The sequence below is a fragment of the Xyrauchen texanus genome, chromosome 8 (genome assembly GCF_025860055.1).
Source record: "Xyrauchen texanus isolate HMW12.3.18 chromosome 8, RBS_HiC_50CHRs, whole genome shotgun sequence".
In the NCBI taxonomy this organism is placed as follows: Eukaryota; Metazoa; Chordata; class Actinopteri; order Cypriniformes; family Catostomidae; genus Xyrauchen; species Xyrauchen texanus.
Window position 1 is genome coordinate 3,830,169 of NC_068283.1, and position 19,879 is coordinate 3,850,047.

Consider the following 19,879-nt stretch of genomic DNA (forward strand, 5'->3'; position numbering starts at 1 on the left):
CCCCATAACCTAGGAGTGGTGGTTTATGACCAGCTTAACTTTACTGACAACATCTCTGTGACAAACGGCCGCGTTGCATGCGTGTTCGTTTATGTCATATGTTGTGTTTTATCATTAAATGTTATGTTTACTGTTCAGCCGGTTCCCACCTCCTCCTTGCGCATCCTTTACCTGTTACAATGGTGCCGAACACCCAGGAGGGAGGAGGGATGTGCCTGCGGTGTCCTCGCCCCTGACATCCACCAGGGGGAGCAGCCGCGGCTGTCTACCTGGGGATGGAGGGGGTCGCTGTCGGCCGCCGAGAGCTGGAAGAAACACGGCTGTCTGCCGAGAAGGGGAGGAGTAGTTCCAACCGGTGGCAACCCATGATAGAGCACGGCCGGCACTGAATCAGCTGATCAGCGGGAGAGCAAGATAAGGGGAAGCTGGAGGCACCGGTTCAAGAGAGAGAGATGCATGTGGCCGTGTTGCATGTGTGTTTGTTAGTTTATGATTTATGTTGTGTTTTATCATTAAACATTATGTTTACTGTTCAGATGGTTCCCGCCTCCTCCTTGCCCATCCTTGACCTGTTATAATCTCATCAACCACCTGGTCTTGCAGGTTTGCGCTTTACAACATCAGGAAAATCAGACCTTTCCTGTCCAAATACGCTGCACAGCTCCTGATCCAAGCTCTATTCATTTCAAGAGCCACGTAAAAATAATTTAGCAAAAAATTTAGGTAAAGTAATGTGATTCTATGAGACCAGTTTGATTTAGTAGCCTATTTCAGGAACAGTTGGTTAAAAGATAAAACAATTCATTATTTCACCGTCTGTCCAATTTGACATTTCTATACAGTTTCAGTTTCTGCATCACATGAACCGTCACGTAATTGTCTAAAATCCTTCAGAACTTTTTAATTGGCTGATACTCTTAGGCCGTACACTTCTTTAATCTCAGCGTTCTAACTTTTATTATGTTACAGATTTGTTCCAATGATTTGTTCACAGGTCATGTTCACACAACTTCTAAAATGAAAAATGCTAATGCTAATGCTACTTGCTATTGCAGTACTTCTCAAGAGCATAGACAGGGATAGCAACAAACTCACAATTTGTGATCATTGCTTAGGGAAAGCAATATTGGAAAATGTATATGACTCATGTTTCGTGGAAATGTTAAATGGATAAATGTTGAAGTACTTGCAGGCAAAAATCTAAAGCAAAATAATGAATAAGTTACCTGTGGACTGAAATACTCCAGGGTTGCACTGGCAGTAGCGCTGAGCAAATGCCTCCATCATTCTGTCGATCTTCTGCGCCTCCCCAGGAAGTCTGAAGCTCCAGAGAAACTGTCTGTGTGGAGACACACATTACATTGAAAATCAGAGCACAAATGATGTGTGTATAAGTAAATGAAACAAAATCAAGGTGCCCCAACCATTGAAGAATCACTGTATAAACACCTTCCAGTCTCCTGACAGCAATCATATACAGTGCATTATATTGTAGTCTGACAGTTTTACCTGAGCGCCTGGACCAGGTTCAGATCTGTGAACTCATGCAGCTCCACAAACGCATGAAGGACCTGGATGTTGAAGTCATCCCTGTTGAATATAAAAATTAGTAGTAAATACATTCCCATTTAGCAGACACATTCATCCAAAGCAACTTGGTGCACTTCAGGCAGGATACCGAGGTAAAGAGCTCAAGGGCACAGCAAAGGTTATTTTTCTTAAAACTAAATGTCCAGAGTTTATTTGTCCAGTCACTCATTCAAATTTCCTAAGATTAAAATCACCCATTCAAGACAAAGTGCAATAATTCACCATTGCATAATTTTTCTTAACGTCCTTTAAACAAGACATTTATTTGAGAAGCAAAATTACATAACATTGAGCCTAGTTTTTATAGATTTTTTTATTTTTTATTTAGACATTCTGAATTCAAATTTAAGGTCAATTAATGTTTATGCTTACAACAAGAAAATACTATTTGCCAGTGGTTTCAGGAAAATATCATTTAAATGGAAAACAAAATTTTTAAAATGTAAAAAAAAGTTTATTTATTACCCCATTGGCAAAGTTCATGCTTGTCTAAAGCATAAACCTCACTACATTTGGTTAGATTTCTCTGAAAACAAGCCTTAATATAGTGTGTCATTTTGCTTCTCAAGGATGTATACATACTTTTACTGGGAACAAGACAACAATTCTGTGAAAAAAAAAATATTATTTTGCAGTGTGGAAGGGAGACGGAAAGAAATAATATTCGTAGATGGAATACAGTCACTAGGTGTTGCCCAATGACTCTCTAGAATAACACGCTTTGATTTCAAGAGTTTCAACCCAGTCCGAGTCAACATTCTTTAAATATAATGAGTTTAATGAGATCAGTGTCAGGATAAAAGGGTAATAAAAAAAAGATGGACACAGGAATAACAGAACAATCCACATCATCCTGTGATCTCGGTACAAACCACAGTGGAAGAAGACTGCTTTCCAGGAAATCCTGCACAAAGGCCATTTGACACACATATCAGGCTAAGATAACTTATGCTGGAGAAATTAGATGTGTCCAAGGAAGTTTGTTCTTATAAGGTTGAAAGTCATAATTATGAAATGATGTGCATTCAAGTAATTGAAGATGGAAATAAATGGAATTCTGCAATTAATTTTTTTATTTAAATTTTATTGGCATAATGGGTGTTTCCTCAACTTTGGGCAATTTCATTTTTCAGGAGTTAATTTTAACACTTTAAGGTCTGAAAGTAGTTTTAAAGAATTCCCGTTTCAGTGGCATGCCCAAAATGAAAGGCTTATATCTTAAAAAAAACAACAACAAAAAACGAGGAGTGTCAAGGCCTAGGAAACTGCTGACTTGACATTATAAACCTCAGGGTGTAAATAATGCAAAGATCGCTATAATGTGGTTCGCTCTCGGTGGGGCATGTGGTGTGTTGTGCGTGATTGCCGTGGTGGATGGCGTGAAGCCTCCACATGCGCAATATCTCTGTAGTAATGCGCTCAACGGGATGCGTGGGTTGACGGTCTCAGACGCGGAGGCAACTGAGATTCATCCTGGATTCTTTCAACCCAGATTAAGGAGAGTCAATACGCCACCATGAGGATTTAGGGATTGGGCATTCCAAATTAGGAGAAAAAAGGGGAGAAAATATATAAAAAAATAAATAAAATAAAAACAGCCTCTTCAAACAAATAAATCAAAATCATTTAAAATAAGTTTTAATTACACATGCAAACACAACAATGACTAAAGGTTTGCTTTCTCTTTTCAAAGCACACAGACATGAATTTAGTAATGAGATTTCATTCTGTGCCATTTGAGTCATCATTGAGTCTGTGTCATGTACTTGGCACCATATCCTGGTGGCCATATTTAATAAGTTACCAATCAGATGTCTCTGATTGAATGAATGAATTTTTGCAATGATTTAAACCCAATCTGATTGGTTTAGCGTTCCATGATGCTACATCATTTCCAATTATGTCAGATGATCCACGAAAGCTAATGTGTTTTTAGCCAGATTGCAAGATGCCAGATAGCCAAATGCTGTGTGCACTGTGCACATTGTGCTTCGTGTCAATTATCTAATGATCTATGCATCCGATTACCGTGTGCAGGCTTGTTTGAAAGATAATAGCCTCTTCTAAGTAATGGTATGCAATATTCTATGTTCTGTTCATTTTAAGTGATGTTATTAGTAAAAACGAGGAAGGAATATGAGCAACAACTGTTCACATGTGTCAAAGACATGTACTTAGCTATTACTCATATTTTTTTTTTGTCTGCGAGTAAAACAAATAGGTTGGTTTATTCTACTCTTTCCAACAACGTATGGGCTTGTGGTGGTGTCCATGTGCGTGTCGTATCGCAGGTAAATTCTGCTAAATTTTATTGCATCACCATTGGTCACTGTTTCTCATGTCGCCTCAAATCAACACCGCTCACTGAAATTAAATGACTTCTGATAGCTTTCTTGCTGCAATGTCTTGACAAATTCTTCTCACACAGAAAGGAGGCACAGGTAATCAATCACACATTCACCTCTCTCCAAGGTAATCTCCTATGGCTGTCTTGTTAAGACCTTCACCCTTGTAGAGGAACCGTGCAATGTCTTCCCTGGTGTTCTTCAGAAGGTCATTTTCAATGAGGAACTTGATCCCCTGCAAACAAACACACAAATTCAAAGTGTTAAGCCTGCAAGATGATAAGCATGATTTCATTCATTTTGGGAACATGATTCAATGGGCTGCTTCATCACCTTTTTGGGGTCCATGTTGAATTTCTTGCGGCCCATGGCCACTTGTTTGTTCCTCTGCATGTTTTTCCTGCATAGAAAAAGACAATGGATGCACAACAACATACTTTTCTACAATTCCTAATTCTCTTAGTAACTTTTACATAAAATGTTTATAGTTTCATATACAGCAATGTTGATGTCTTTCTAAAATCTCTGACTGATAAGATACAGAAGTGCATTGATACGAAGACAAACACTTTCCTTGGAAAAACATGCACCAATATACCGTTCACAAGAAATGTGCAACTAAGAAAGTTAAAAGGGTAATTTTGATTTCATGTTGACTTTAAAGATGCTAGCCAGATTCGAGACAGTCAAGTGGTGCACCTCACATGTGAATCACAGGTTGTAAGTGAAAAAAAGTGCGTAAGAGCAATGGGCAAGTTGTCGTTCACTCACCTTTCCTCTGTGGAACCCAGATTCTCAATCTCACTGGTCACATCTGCTATCTCATCCTTCAGACGCTGTGGTGAGAAGACATGAGAACATTCATATCAGACAAGACTCCAGAGAAGTTAACAACTGCCAGCTGTACAGCTGAAAAATGACATAAAAACATGTAACACACATATGTACACACAGTGGCATGACGCAGAATTAACTTTGCATCATGTGCATGTTAAATGAATCAATAGCTTATTATAGAGTTATTTCATGTTAAACCAACCCAATTTCAGAAACTTCCCTGGCTGACATTTATGAAGAAAGATAACAAATTATGATGAAAGCTAAAATATTAAATTCCATGGATCATTATTTACTGAGCAATAAGGCTGGGTATTGCTATAGATTTCCAGATTAAATTAGAATCCGATTCACAAGCTCTCGATTCAGTTTGATTCCGATTCAATTCAATTTATACTCATATGCGTATATTTCAGTTATAATGTCCATTTTGCTAACATATAAAGTATATAATCTCCCAGGTAATGCTGTTAATTATACAGGGATCTTTTAACTAGGTACATTAGGAACATTTTATTATTTTTTATAATTCTTTAAAAAATAATAATTATATATATATATATATATATATATATATATATATATATATATATATATATATATATATATATATATATATATATATATATATATATATATATATATATTTCAATCAATAAATATAAGACATATTTCATGTATTATTTTTGTTACTTTTTTATTGTTAAATTGCATAATTTGTACTACAAGTATTTACATTGATTTGTTGAACACATGCTAAAACCGGTACGGTCTCTTTAACAAGAAAATAGCATTTCTGTAAACATCGCTTTTAAATGAGCACATGTTAACTAGAGAGCACTCCAAATGGCTTTAAATCATCTGTGTTATGCCTGATTAGAATCAAATGTTTTTTTAATTGTTTTTGATCATCAACTGCCTGTAAAGAACAGAAAGGGTATTAAAAGAGACATTATTCAATGACAAATGGGTTGCGTGAATCTCATCTTTGGACACATTACACGGAACAACTTTTACTCTCAACACTGTGAAAGGATCTCACTGCTGAACAATTCACAACTAAACTACACAATTACTGGTGAGTGAAATATAAACATATACAGTGGGTACGGAAATTATTCAAACCCCCTTACATTTTTCACTCTTTGTTATATTGCAGCCATTTGCTAAAATCATTTAAGTTCATTTTTTTTCCTCATTGTACACACAGCACCCCATATTGACAGAAAAACACAGAATTGTTGACATTGTTGCACATTTATTAAAAAAGAAAAACTGAAATATCACATGGTCCTAAGTATTCAGACCCTTTGCTGTGACACTCATATATTTAACTCAGGTGCTGTCCATTTCTTCTGATCATCCTTGAGATGGTTCTACACCTTCAATTGAGTCCAGCTGTGTTTGATTATACTGATTGGACTTGATTAGGAAAGCCACACACCTGTCTATATAAGACCTTATAGCTCACAGTGCATGTCAGAGCAAATGAGAATCATGAGGTCAAAGGTACTGCCTGAAGAGCTCAGAGACAGAATTGTGGCAAGGCACAGATCTGGCCAAGGTTACAAAAAAATTTCTGCTGCCCTTAAGGTTCATAAGAGCACAGTGGCCTCCATAATCCTTAAATGGAAGACGTTTGGGATGACCAGAACCCTTCCTAGAGCTGGCCGTCAGGCCAAACTGAGCTATCGGGGGAGAAGAGCCTTGGTGAGAGAGGTAAAGAAGAACCCAAAGATCACTGTGGCTGAGCTCCAGAGATGCAGTCGGGAGATGGGAGAAAGTTGTAGAAAGTCAACCATCACTGCAGCAATCCACCAGTCGGGGCTTTATGGCAGAGTGGCCCGACGGAAGCCTCTCCTCAGTGCAAGACACACGAAAGCCAGCATGGAGTTTGCTAAAAACACCCGAAGGACTCCAAGATGGTGATAAATAAGATTCTTTGGTCTGATGAGACCAAGACAGAACTTTTTGGCCTTAATTCTAAGCGGTATGTGTGGAGAAAACCAGGCACTGCTCATCACCTGTCCAATACAGTCTCAACAGTGAAGCATGGTGGTGGCAGCATCATGCTGTGGGGGTGTTTTTCAGCTGCAGGGACAGGACGACTGGTTGCAATCGAGGGAAAGATGAATGCGGCCAAGTACAGGGATATCCTGGACGAAAACCTTCTCCAGAGTGCTCTGGACCTCAGACTGGGCCGAAGGTTCACCTTCCAACAAGACAATGAACCTAAGCACACCGCTAAAATAACGAAGGGGTGGCTTCACAACAACTCCGTGACTGTTCTTGAATGGCCCAGCCAGAGCCCTGACTTAAACCCAATTGAGCATCTCTGGAGAGACCTGAAAATGGCTGTCCACCAACGTTTACCATCCAACCTGACAGAACTGGAGAGGATCTGCAAGGAGGAATGGCAGAGGATACCCAAATCCAGATGTGAAAAACTTGTTGCATCTTTCCCAAAAAGACTCATGGCTGTATTAGATCAAAAGGGTGCTTCTACTAAATACTGAACAAAGGGTCTGAATACTTAGGACCATGTGATATTTCAGTTTTTCTTTTTTAATAAATGTGCAAAAATGTCAACAATTCTGTGTTTTTCTGTCAACATGGGGTGCTGTGTGTACAATAATGAGGAAAAAAAATGAACTTAAATGATTTTAGCAAATGGCTGCAATATAACAAAGAGTGAAAAATGTAAGGGGGTCTGAATACTTTCCGTACCCACTGTATATGCCAAATATATTCAATTTAGTAGCACAGCGACAGATTTGGTTGAAAATGCAAATTATTTCCTCTCATTGTTGTAGAGGGTTGCGCATTGAGTGAAAGATCGATCTTGGGATTTAAGAATCAATATTAAGATAAATAGTTTTACCCACACCTACTGAGTAATCCATTATTTTGTAAAGGGGGGTCAAAATGAAAATTTTCACCTACGCTTATTTTGTAAAAGCTACTGGAAAAAAAAATAAAAACTTTGAAAAGGCATCAGCATCATTATTTTATTTTGACACAGAGATAGGGAGGTCTATTGCCAAAATCAGATGACTTCAACACCTTTTGTTGCATTATATGCCAATGGTGTGAGTCCAAATATTGGAAAAAGCACTTTGTTGTTTTTCCAAAGATGGAGCGCATATAACTTCAGAAGAATAAAAATATATCTTAATATCCTTTCAGATTCTGGTTTTGAACAAGCTGTCCTTTTGGCATCTTCATTTTTAAGGCCCTATATGGTTAAATGTCAGGCTTCATCTGTAAATTGTAAAAAAAAACAACAACCAAAAAAAAAAAGTTGAAAATAGAAATGTACCTTTATTTATTAACATAAAAAAATAATAATTTCAAAATCTCAATTTTCAAGAGTTCAGAAATTCACTAATGTATTAAGGGACACATGTGGCCCTTCAGTACAAGACCTATCTCTAGTCTTTGAATTTCAGAAATGTACATCTGTAAAGTTCTGCTATGCATCAGTAGGGGTCCAAACACTAAATGTTTAAGGGCTGGAGTATTTGTACTGATTTTCTTATTATTATAGTATTATCATTGGCTGGGGACCTCTGGTTGAGTTGACACGGAATGACCCAATAAATTGATATGGATGGAAAAAGAGTGGGTGTATATATATTGGTAAACTATGACATCTATCAACAGCCAGAGGGAAATTCCTTACACAATGCTCTCCAAATCTACACCACTCCAATGATTTTTGAAGTGTCACTTGAAACGATTAAAATCTACATCTCTAGCCCTGCTAACTCACCAGAAGTGTTTTACAATGAGCAAACTGTAGCACTATGTTTTAAGAGTGAATTATTTCGGCCCACAATTAAAGTGAAATGCAGCGGGAAAGCGACCAAATCTGCCAATTGGATCATATTTGATACCATTTTAAAATGAATAGTTCCGGTTGCTGATTGGTCAATAAAGTGTGCCAGAAAAACTAAAATAGTGTTCATTGTCAGTTTTTATTTTAGTAAAAATTTAGTCCTTTAATGCAAATTTCCTTCAAAAATAAATAAATGGATATGAAACAGATTAGCGTAGAAATTATTAATTGTGTGAAAATAAATAAATCGCTGAACAGCTGAAAGGGAGAGTTCTGTTGGTGTTTATTTTGTAATTAAAAGAATGTCTGACTGCTCATTATGCATCTTGTTAAAATTTTAGTAGTTGCCAAATAAATAAACAAATGCACATGAAACATTGATTTGAGTTGAAATTATTTTGTAGCTTACTTGTAGAGATCACTTAGTGATCCAAGCAGAAAAGATGATACGCAAATACCCAGATGATCGGTCTGATGTGTGGATGTTACAGCGAAATATCAGAGCGCTAGATGGCACCATTGACCAATCAATATGGAGCATTCCAACGAGCCATGTAAAAAAGCTGATTATTACATGGCTCTCTGGAATACTCAACACTGATTGGGATGGTCCTGATCACCCTGTCGGGGTTTATTGTGTGATAACAGTCTGACTGTTCATTACCCCTTACTTAATAACACATATATAGGATGTGTTTGATATTAAAATATATATTATAGAGGAAGGAAGCCACTTAATGAATTTGCAAAAAACTATTTCAACTTTTATTTCTTTCATCACATTCCCAGTGGGTCAGAAGTTTACATACACTTTATTTGTATTTGGTAGCATTGCCTTTAAATTGTTTAACTTGGCTCAAATGTTTTGGGGAGCCTTCCACAAGCTTCTCATAATAAGTTTCTGGAATTTTGGCCCATTCCTCCAGACAAAACTGGTGTAACGGAGTCTGGTTTGTAGGCCTACTTGCTTGCACATGCTTTTTAAGTTCTGCACTATAAGATTGAGGTCAGGGCTTTGTGACGGCCACTCCAATACTTTGACTTTCTTGTCCTTAAGCCATTTTGCCACAACTTTTTAGGTATGCCAAGTGTCATTGTCCATTTGGAAGACCGATTTGTGACTGAGCTTTAACTTCCTGGCTGATTTCTTGAGATATTGACTTCCTTATGATGCCATCTATTTTGTGAAGTGCACCAGTCCCTCCTGCAGCAAAGCAGCCCCACAACATGATGCTGTTACCCCAATGCTTCACAGTTGGGATGGTGTTATTCGGCTTTCAAGCCTCACCCTTTTCCCTCCAAACATAACAATTGTCATTATGACCAAACAGTTCCATTTTTGTTTCATTAGACCAGATGACATTTCTCCAAAAAGTAAGATCTTTGTTCCCATGTGTACTTGCAAACTGAAGTCTGGCTTTTTTATGGTGGTTTTGGAGCAGTGGCTTCTTCCTTGCTGAGCAGCCTTTCAGGTTATGTCGATATCGGACTCGTTTGACTGTGGATATAGATACTTGTCTACCCGTTTCCTCCAGCATCTTCACAAGGTTATTTGCTGTTGTTCTGGGATTGATTTGCACTTTTCACACCAAACTACGTTCATCTCTTGGAGACAGAATGCATCTCTTTCCTGAGCGGAATGATGACTGCATGGACCCGTGATGTTTATATTTGTGTACTATTGTTTTTTACAGATGAACGTGGTACCTTCAGTCGTTTGGAAATTGCTCCCAAGGATGAACCAATCTTGAGGACGTCCACAATTGTTTTTCTGAGGTCTTAGCTGAGTTTGAAGGTAGGCCTTATATACATCCACAGGTGCACCTCCAATTCAGTACACCTCCTATCAGAAGCTAATTGTCTAAAGGCTTGACATCATTTTCTGGAATTTTCCAAGCTGCTTAAAGGCAGTTAACTTAGTGTATGTAAACTTCTGACCCACTGGAATTGTTATATAATAATTAAAAGTGAAACAATCTGTCTGTAATCAATTGTTGGATAAATTATTTGTGTCATGCACAAAGTAGACATCCTAAATTACATTCCAAAAATATAGTTTAACAATATTACATCTGTGGAGTGGTTAACATTTTTTTTTTTAATGAACTTCTGTCTTCAACTGTATGTTTAGTGGTAATTTGGAGAAGATGAGATTTCACAGTATGACACAATGAAAGCAGTGACCGAGTGACAAAATGTGTTTTTGCATGCCACTTGTGGTTGCTACTGGTTAGGACACATTCTGGGGATTAACTAGAATGAGATTTGGATTTATTGTTGCTGTTAAAACATGGTGCTGTACAGTATCATGCTTTTATATTCTAGATTATCTCTGCATGTGTCTTGACAATAATGGCTCAAATCTAATTATCTAATTTATTTGGAGGAATCGTTTGCTCTAGAAAGCTCTTTTTGAAATAAATGATATAATAGGAGGACAACTGAAGAAAGACCCCTGAGTCAAGGCAAGAGATTTGATTATTTTTATGTGTCTTTGGAGAGATTAATGGGATTAGGACACAAGTATGTCTCTTCTGCCAAGAGTTTATTGATGTCTGGAGTCGGGCTGGCCCTGAGGTCACATGATGAAGAGTTTCCCCTCTCAAGCTCATTTATCCTACTTCAAGACCAGCTGTACAGCTAACAATCATGGTGAAATTTTGCAAACTGTTTTTCCTCGTATTGAACATGGATTATGCTAAAGCTAGTAGCAACACCACGCATAAGGACATACTTCTGAAACTTCATTTTCCTTAACTTGAAAATGGCAAATGCTTACATGTGTAAGAGAAAGAAAAAAAAGTAATCCACTTGAGACAGCACAAGCCTATAAATGTTGAGTCATTTCCTTTTTGGACTAATTCTATTCATAAAACATGAATTACTGGCCAAAAGTAGGACACTACATTATATCACACTTAATTTTAGATTTTCAAGGTTGCTTTTTCTGGGTTTCAAAGTTAACTGTTCTTTCACATAATTTTAATAGGATCTGAGGTTTATTCCTGATGTAAAACTTAATATTCTACCCTAATATGCACACTACTAATTGTTTTAAAGTGTGGATTCTGTGATTCTGTTCATGTTTGGTGATCATAGGGCAAAATGTAACATTTTGTTTATATCAGTTCTGGAAAGAAGTTTTGCCACAGTTTTTTTTATTACCTGAATATCATCCAGCAGTTCTTGCTTTCGTCGTCGGATGTTCTCCAGCTCTTTTTGTTCCTCGGGTGTGAGGTCATCAGGCACTAGAGACAACAAGAAAATAAAAGGTTAAGTGAACTGGTGTCAGCTAAACAACCAGAAAAGCTTTTACAAAGTTTAGTCATTACAGCTTTTAGTCTCATTAGATCGATATTGGAAGCAGAGAGTAGCATGGAAATTACATTGTAAAACCCTCTTTGAAAAGTTGAGTCCCTATAAAGCACCTTTACTACAGCAATACACATTCAAGCATTGTGCTCTATTTTGTGAGCGTGTAAAGCGCAGGTCTACCCGCAACGATCGTGCTCAACGGCTTATCCAATTTTCCTGAGAGTGCTAATTCTATTGTAATTCTATTGAGTGCAACTTTTGTGCCAGTGAAAAGCACAATAATAATGGAGCATAAAACATAGAATGGTGTATGTATATGTGCAAGTGGTAATGTATGGGCAAGATAGGGGTGTGTACATTCATTTAATTAAATATGTGAATTTACATATGTGCATGAGATATTTATTTACATTATTGCGATATGGGGGAATCCTGAGGCAGTTGAATTGTTCATGAGGAAAATGGCCTGAGGGTAAAAACCATTTGTGGCAGGGCGGAGGGCGGGGCGGATCGTGATTCTTAGATTAGTCCCTTATCAGGCTAATCAAGCCTCCGAGAGGGATAAAGGCCGACTGCGGAGGATTGTGCGGGAGAGAGAGATAGTTTACGGACATGTCCGTCATGTGTGTGTGTTTGTCTTTTAAGTTTCTCATTCAAATATTATTTATATTGAAAAGCCGGTTCTCGCCACCTCCTTTCCGTTGAACTTCTTTACACTGTTCATGTGCCTGGATGTCCTGGTGCTCAATGATCTGTAGTGCCAGCCAGAGGGCAACAGTTCAAAGAGGAATAGGGAAGTATGTTGGGTCCAGAATGATTCTATCTGTATGTTTCCTCACTCTGGAGATGTACAGGTCTTGGAGGGTGGGTGGGGGGGGGGGCACCAATAATCCTCTCAGCAGTCCTGACTTTCCATTGTAGTTTTCTTCTCTCTGATTTGGTGGCTGAACCAAACCAGACAGTTATAGATGTACACAGGTCAGACTCAATGATGGCCGAGTAGAACTGTGTCAACAGCTCCTGTGGCAGGTTTGAACTTCCTCAACCGACGAAGGAAGTACAACCTCTGCTGAGCCTTCTTCACAATGAAGTCTAAGTGGGTGTCCCACTTCAAGTCCTGAGAGATGGTAGAGAGAGAGTAAATGACTCCACTGCTGCCACTGTGTTGTTCAGGATGGTGACTTTCTCCTGAAGTCCACTATCATCTCCACTGTTTTGAGTGTGTTCAGCTCAAGGTTGTTGTGACTGCACCAGACAGACAGCTGTTCAACCTACCTTCTGTATGCAGACTTGTCACAAATGAGGCAGATGACCGTGGTGTCATCTGCAAACTTCAGGAGCTTGACAGTGGGGTCATTTGCAATGCAGTCATTCGTGTACAGGGAGAAGAGCAGTGGAGAGATAACGCATCCCTGAGGAGCACCAGTGCTAATAGTGAGAGTCCCGGATGTGAGTTTCCCCAGTCTCACTAACTGCTGCCTATCTGTCAGAAAGCTGATGATCCATTGACATTTTGGGGTGGGCACAGAGAGCTGGGTGAGATTGGTTGAGAGAAGATCAGGCATGATGGTATTGAAGGCTGAACACAAATAGGATCCTTGTATAAGTCCCAGGTCTGTCGAGGTGTTGAAGGATATAATGTAGTCCCTTATTGACAGCATCATCCACAAACCTGTTTGCTCAGTAAGCAAACTGAAGGGGTTCCAGTGATGTCCTTCAGACAGTCTCTCAAATTACTTCATGACCACAGATTAAACTAATATAAATCTTACTCATAAGCATGTATTCTTACAGTCTTTCCTCAGCAGTTCATGTAACTTTTGGCTTTTCTAATGATAAAAACTAATGTCATATACCTTCTGGAAATATGCACATATCTAGTTAAATAGATGTAATAAACAAACCTAAAATTTTTTATTCAAAGCCAATTGAATACATGCGATAGGCTCTGTGAATATAGGCTGTGTTTAATAAATAAATATATAAAATGCACATGCAGCTTCAGCACATCAGTGAATAGCTCCGTTTACACACATACGCAACTATTTTTATCCTTCACAGCAGTGCGCAATATTTGAGCGCTACGCACGAACAACATCTCAGATGTAGATGCTCAATAGTTCGGTTCACTTATATTATGCACTAAGAATGGCACTGGAGATGCATTTTAACAGAATTTGAATAAGAAGCTAATTAAACTACTGTGAACTTGCCTATAAACAGACACAATTACAGGACTTCCTGGAGTTCAGAATGTCAAAATAAAAGCATGAGGGTTTAAAAGTTAAAGGTGCACAATTGAGATATATTACTGTTATAATATATTATTATTTGTTTACAAATTATAATAATATTTAAGTTGAATGGGTTCCAAAAATTTTCTTAAAGAAGGACATGTCAAGTTTTTGAAGGTAGGATATGGTGAACCAATTTATGTCCATGCTGCAGTTCTACTGTACATATGAAGTTTGTTGATGGAAAGCCCCATTAAAATCCCAGAGAACAATAACTGCTTATTTGTAATAACTTGTTACGGCCTCAGAGAACATGAGCATGATGAAAGTGATATATATTTATCTGCTGATGTACAAAACTGTTAAATGAGCCAGATTCAACATCTCAGTGATTGGAGTAATTTATAGCTACAGTAAGTCTGTGGGCAGCTGATCAAAATCGCCCACATTGAGAAGAACATATTACACATACAGCACAAGAGTCACACCTGAAGCCTTGTCTTATTCTTTCAGTAGAGTGCAACAGTCTGGATCCAAATGATTTTCTCCATAGGCAAATTGATTTTGAACGATATCCTACAAAACATTTAAGATAGACCTACAGTGAGCTCAGAGGTTGTTAATGAATGGTATATGCTTCTGTTCAAGCCACCAGTCTGTGTTATTTCAAGCTGAATATAAAAAAAATTCCTGGTGAATCCTGAAGGGAAAGGTGAACAAACTGTGACTCTCAAACCACTACTAACATGTATTTTTATATTAGGGCTGTCGATTTAACGCGTTAATAACGTGCGATTAATTTGACAAACATTAACGCGTTAAATAAATTAACGCACTTTAATCGCAATGCTTAACTGAGCTTCAAGCTTGTAGTACCACCTGTTCACTCCAGAGCTTGTAGTACCACCTGTTCACTCCAGAGCTTGTAGTACCACCTGTTTACTCCAGAGGGCAGTAATTGAAATTTCAGTTGTGTGAGCAACACACAGTTTATACAGTGAAGAAAACAATTTATTGCGTCCAAAACACTTGATGGAGAGCAAATGCGATCTTTAAGGGATCTTAAGATGTGTTTTAAGATTGAGTATTAAACTATATTTAACTCGACACAGTGACCTAAACATTTTATTTTTATGACGCAATACACACCAGAGATGAGACACAAGCATATGCAGGTCGTACGGCCTTTATCTCATACATATTTAATTACCAATGAGGTTAAGGAGGTGTCCTTTAAATGGTTACACCGTTTTTACCCAGTCAATCTTTATTTAAGAAACATGCTCCCTGAAATAGATCCACTTTTTCCTTCTGTAATGCTGTTGATGAAAAGTTTGTTTGTACCTCTATTTTAACTAGTTGTTCTTTGCTTTATAAAGACATTTTATTTGGTTTTCACAGATTTGATAACTTAAAGGGTAACTAAACACCTGGTCAGAGTCTGACTCCACCCACTAGAAATATTTGAAAATGCAAGAAAAGTGGGCAGACCCCGGCGGGGATAGAGGGAACGAACCGAGTGCGGGGCTGAGCGGGGGGGGGGGCACCTGAGACTCGTAGTGACGGATTAATTGACAGCTGCTGTCAGACTCTATGTTATTATTATTCCTCACACGGTCGCAAGACAACATGTACATGAATCTGGCGTGGTGAGCTGGAACCTGCTTACGTCAGCTGTCACCGCTTATGTCACAAAAGTACCGCAACAGCCAATAGGAAAATTAAACTGCAGTAGCCACCGTTCAACCTGAAGAGGGCAGCACTCAGACGTTTTTACACCATATATTGTAGAATTAAAACACTTTATACACAAATGTCAAAAAAATTACTTGAATCAATGACCAGTACTAATAAAGCCCCATGCTTACAGATCATTAACTAAAAAAAGTTGGTTTAGGGTTTAGTTACCCTTTAAGTTAATATTTTCTGATTAATCTGTTTATTTTTCTTGCCAAGTTTTTTATACATAAGTGTAAATTTATGTCTATAAAGCCCTTATTTGCACTTTTTTGTAAAGACTTGAAATATTATTTAAATACTCTTTGTACCTCCAACAACTACAAAGCATTGAAAACCATTACTCTATGTAATGAATATAATGGCTTGGCGTTATTGTAAAATATATCTGTAGTATTGTGTACTATTTATACCCCTGGCTTGTTTCTAAAAAAAAAAAAGAAAGTCTAACGCAGGTGTAAATTGATGGTCCCTAAACAAACCCTCATAATAAATCTCCAACTGATTGACAAATTGCTGTGAACTGAATGCCAATGATTGACTTATGATCAATAATATGGTAGTAAGCAATACATTGTATTCTAAAGCCACTTTTTATATTGTCTTATCAATGATGAACTCTTCTGCAACAAGAATGTAATGCATTTTAATTATCTGAATATTTGTTTTTATATATATATATATACACACACACACACACATACACACACACACTTTTTTAATATTTAAAGATAACTATGTATAATTATTTCATCATTATATATTGAAATATTGTTATATAAGGGGCTTTCTCAGCAAATATTTGTATATGCGATTAATCACGATTAATTAATCGGGACACCATGTAATTAATTCGATTAAAAATTAAGCGATTGACAGCCCTAATTTATATATAAACTTGTAATCAGAAATATTCTGAAAGTAAGGACTTATAACTTCAAACCTGTCTGAAGAGATAGATTTTGCTTTAAATTAAGTCTATATCAGTTGAATGATTTAGCAAATGAACAAAGAAAATGACTGATGTAGTATTTTAGATTAGCAGGATATTTTGTTAATACTGCCATGTCACAATTATTCAACCCCTATATAATATTGCTGATTTTAAAACCTACTGCTAGTCTGTATGACCTAAAGTTTGGTTAAAACATGATTCACCCATTGGGAACTCGATAACACTTGAATTTGCTTCAGCTGTGATGTGTTCATATAAACACATCCCAGGGGTATTTTCAAGGTGTGTTGCAACCATGGGGAAGACTAAGGAGATGTCACAAATGCTGAGAGAGGAGATAATTTCATTGCACCAAAAAGGGCAATGGTATAAGATTTCCAAGACCTTTGACATCCCTAGAGACACCATTGGGAGCATTGTACGGAAGTTCAAAATTTATGGCACAGCAACAAACCTTCCTGGTCATGGGAGAAAGCCCAAAATTTTGTCAAGAGGCCTTAGCCATCTCATCAGGACAACGAAGAAAACTCCCATGTAACTGCAAAAGATTTACAGGATGACCTGATGAAGGCTGGGACAAATGTGTCAGTGGCAACCACAAGAAGATCAATTAACAAACAAGGACTTCATGACCGGACTCAACTCTTGACCAAAAGCACAAGAAATGTCGACTGGAATATGCCATAAGGAATTTGGATAGGCCTACAGAGTTCTGGGACACAGTTATATGGAGTGACAAAACAAAACTGGAACTGTTTGGCCATATGGATAAGAGGTTTGTCTGGTGCAAGAAAGGTGAGGCTTATGATAATAAGAATACCATAAAGGTGAGGCTTATGATAAGAAGAATACCATCCCCACGGTCAAGCATGGAGGTGCTTCAGTGATTATGTGGTGATGTTTTTCTGTTGCAGGAACTGCCAATCTTGACCATGTGATTCATCATTGATTCACAGAAATACCAAGCCATTTTGAGAAGGAATGTTATGCCTTCTGTGGTGAACTGGAACCTTGGTGATAATTGGACTCTCAGCAAGACAATGATCCCAAGCACACTTCCAAGTCAACCAAAGCTTAGTTAAGGAATCAGTCCTGGAATGTCCTGGAGTGGCTTTCTCAGTCTCCAGTAGGGCTGGGACGATTCATCGACGTAATCGTTTACAAAAATACGTCGATTTGCATAACATGCGTCGGTGCATCACAATGGAATACTTAAAATGGCATCACCCAGTTTAAGCATGGATTCCCCGAAGAACAAGCCATTTAAAGATTTATTTTATCTCGCCAAGTTTATATGATGTTGTAAATGTTGCAGATTCTGTCTTGATTAAACTAATTTGGTCTTTATTCATGCAATACAGTCAATGAGAAGATTTCAACTGTATTATAACCGTTTTAAAGCCGAGGTATATTGTGAAACATTGAAAGAGATACATCTACTATTTGTCAGAAACTTAGTGCTGCTAGCTACTTCTTCTTAATGATAAGTTGACTGTAGATTAAGTTAATTAAAGGTTCCAATCCAAAAGGACCCTACATGTTTCTGGTTGACAGCAGAAACTCAGACTCAAAAGATGCAAAACCTGGAGACTTCCATGTTCAGGATCAGTGAAACACAGCTCAGCTGGTTTCAGAAAATGCTACTCTGCTTACTCATTGACCTTGTTGGATCTGGGAATTTTGCAGACATATTTTGGTGAGCGCACTCACATCTCTACTCTGAGATCCCCTGCTGACAGCAAAGATTTTAATAACCCAGCTCTGATGTCCTTATGCACGCCACCAGGTGGTGTGTGTGCTGTTCTGATCACTTAGTGAACAGCTCTAGTCACTTTGATTGGTTGAAAGGGTGGTGCCCCTCCTAACTTGAGGCACTGTGGTTCAACAAAGAAACACCACAATTACTGAGAGGCTCTTCACATAAACATGTCCATAAATTTCCATCTTGGCAGGCTTGACACACACTTATTTACCATCCAGATCAACTGCAGAACTCTCCTCCGACAATCAAGAAATGGAAACAGTAGGTTGACTTATTTTTTTAGCTGAAATCCCTTGGTGTTTACCGAAATGTGAAACACTGCCCCCAGAGGCCAAAGTGTTAAGTGTTGTTGTGTGTATGAGCACGCGTGAGCTCTGTTTTCTGGGAGTCATTTTCACAGAGAAGCAAGTTGTTTTCAGCTGTACAGGCTGTAATACAGTGAAGAGGAATGTATATTTTATAAACTGAACCCCCAACACAAACCCCAAACCTAAACCTAACCATAAGTGGAGTAAAAATTTAATGTTAGATGGAAAAATGCAACATCTAAATCAGGCTCGTCACTGATTATGCAAAAGCGATAACTTCCTGCTTTCAACACCGAATTTAAACTCAGGTCTCCGAACCTGCTGATGTAATGTGCTTCCGGTTGCGCCACAGGGGAAGGTAAACACGCTTGAGCCAATACAAAAATGTCTGATAGGAGATGCCACTTGTCAGTGAGCCGGCATAATGTGGCCGATGTTTACCGGAACTCTCTGAAACAACATTCCAACTTCCCATTTGATCCTGCTGGCACAATGGGAACCATGTTCTGAAAAGAATATTAGCTTATTATTCAATACGGAGTACACACTATATAATAACTACTAGTAAACAGTACACATTATGAATCAATATATTTTTCAAACTATTATGCTAAAATAGTTGTGTAATAATTAGGGATGCACCGATTGTGAAACTCTGGGCCAATACCGATACAGATGTTTAAAATAACAATTTGGCAGATGCTGATTATTATTTTTTTTTGCTTGTTTATTTAGTTTTTGCTGTTATTTAGTCCCCCTTTTGTGCCAGTGAAACAAAGAAATCTTCATTATAAAAAATAAATAAGCTGTTTTTAAGTCTTTCAGCCCTGCATCACACAATCTTTGAATGAGCACAAATTCAATCATACAAATTTATGAAACAATGTGCATACGGCATCCGTTGCCCTCTTACGTCATGCCATTATTATGTCGTGTACAGCCAGTGGCTGTGTGTGGT

At 37.9% G+C, this 19,879-nt stretch overlaps 1 protein-coding gene across 2 annotated transcripts in view; it reads right to left on the reverse strand.

The window, feature by feature from the left end:
* The window catches only part of LOC127647400 (cytohesin-1-like), a 64,334-nt gene that overhangs the window by 16,686 nt on the left and 27,769 nt on the right, over window positions 1-19,879 (reverse strand). For both annotated transcript variants that reach the window (XM_052131612.1, XM_052131613.1), the window contains exons 2-7: window positions 11,776-11,858; window positions 4,707-4,771; window positions 4,269-4,335; window positions 4,052-4,170; window positions 1,510-1,590; window positions 1,227-1,339 (exon numbers count right to left, since the gene is read on the reverse strand). In XM_052131612.1, the coding sequence (XP_051987572.1) occupies window positions 1,227-1,339; window positions 1,510-1,590; window positions 4,052-4,170; window positions 4,269-4,335; window positions 4,707-4,771; window positions 11,776-11,858 (528 nt within the window). The remainder of the gene's footprint in view (window positions 1-1,226; window positions 1,340-1,509; window positions 1,591-4,051; window positions 4,171-4,268; window positions 4,336-4,706; window positions 4,772-11,775; window positions 11,859-19,879) is intronic.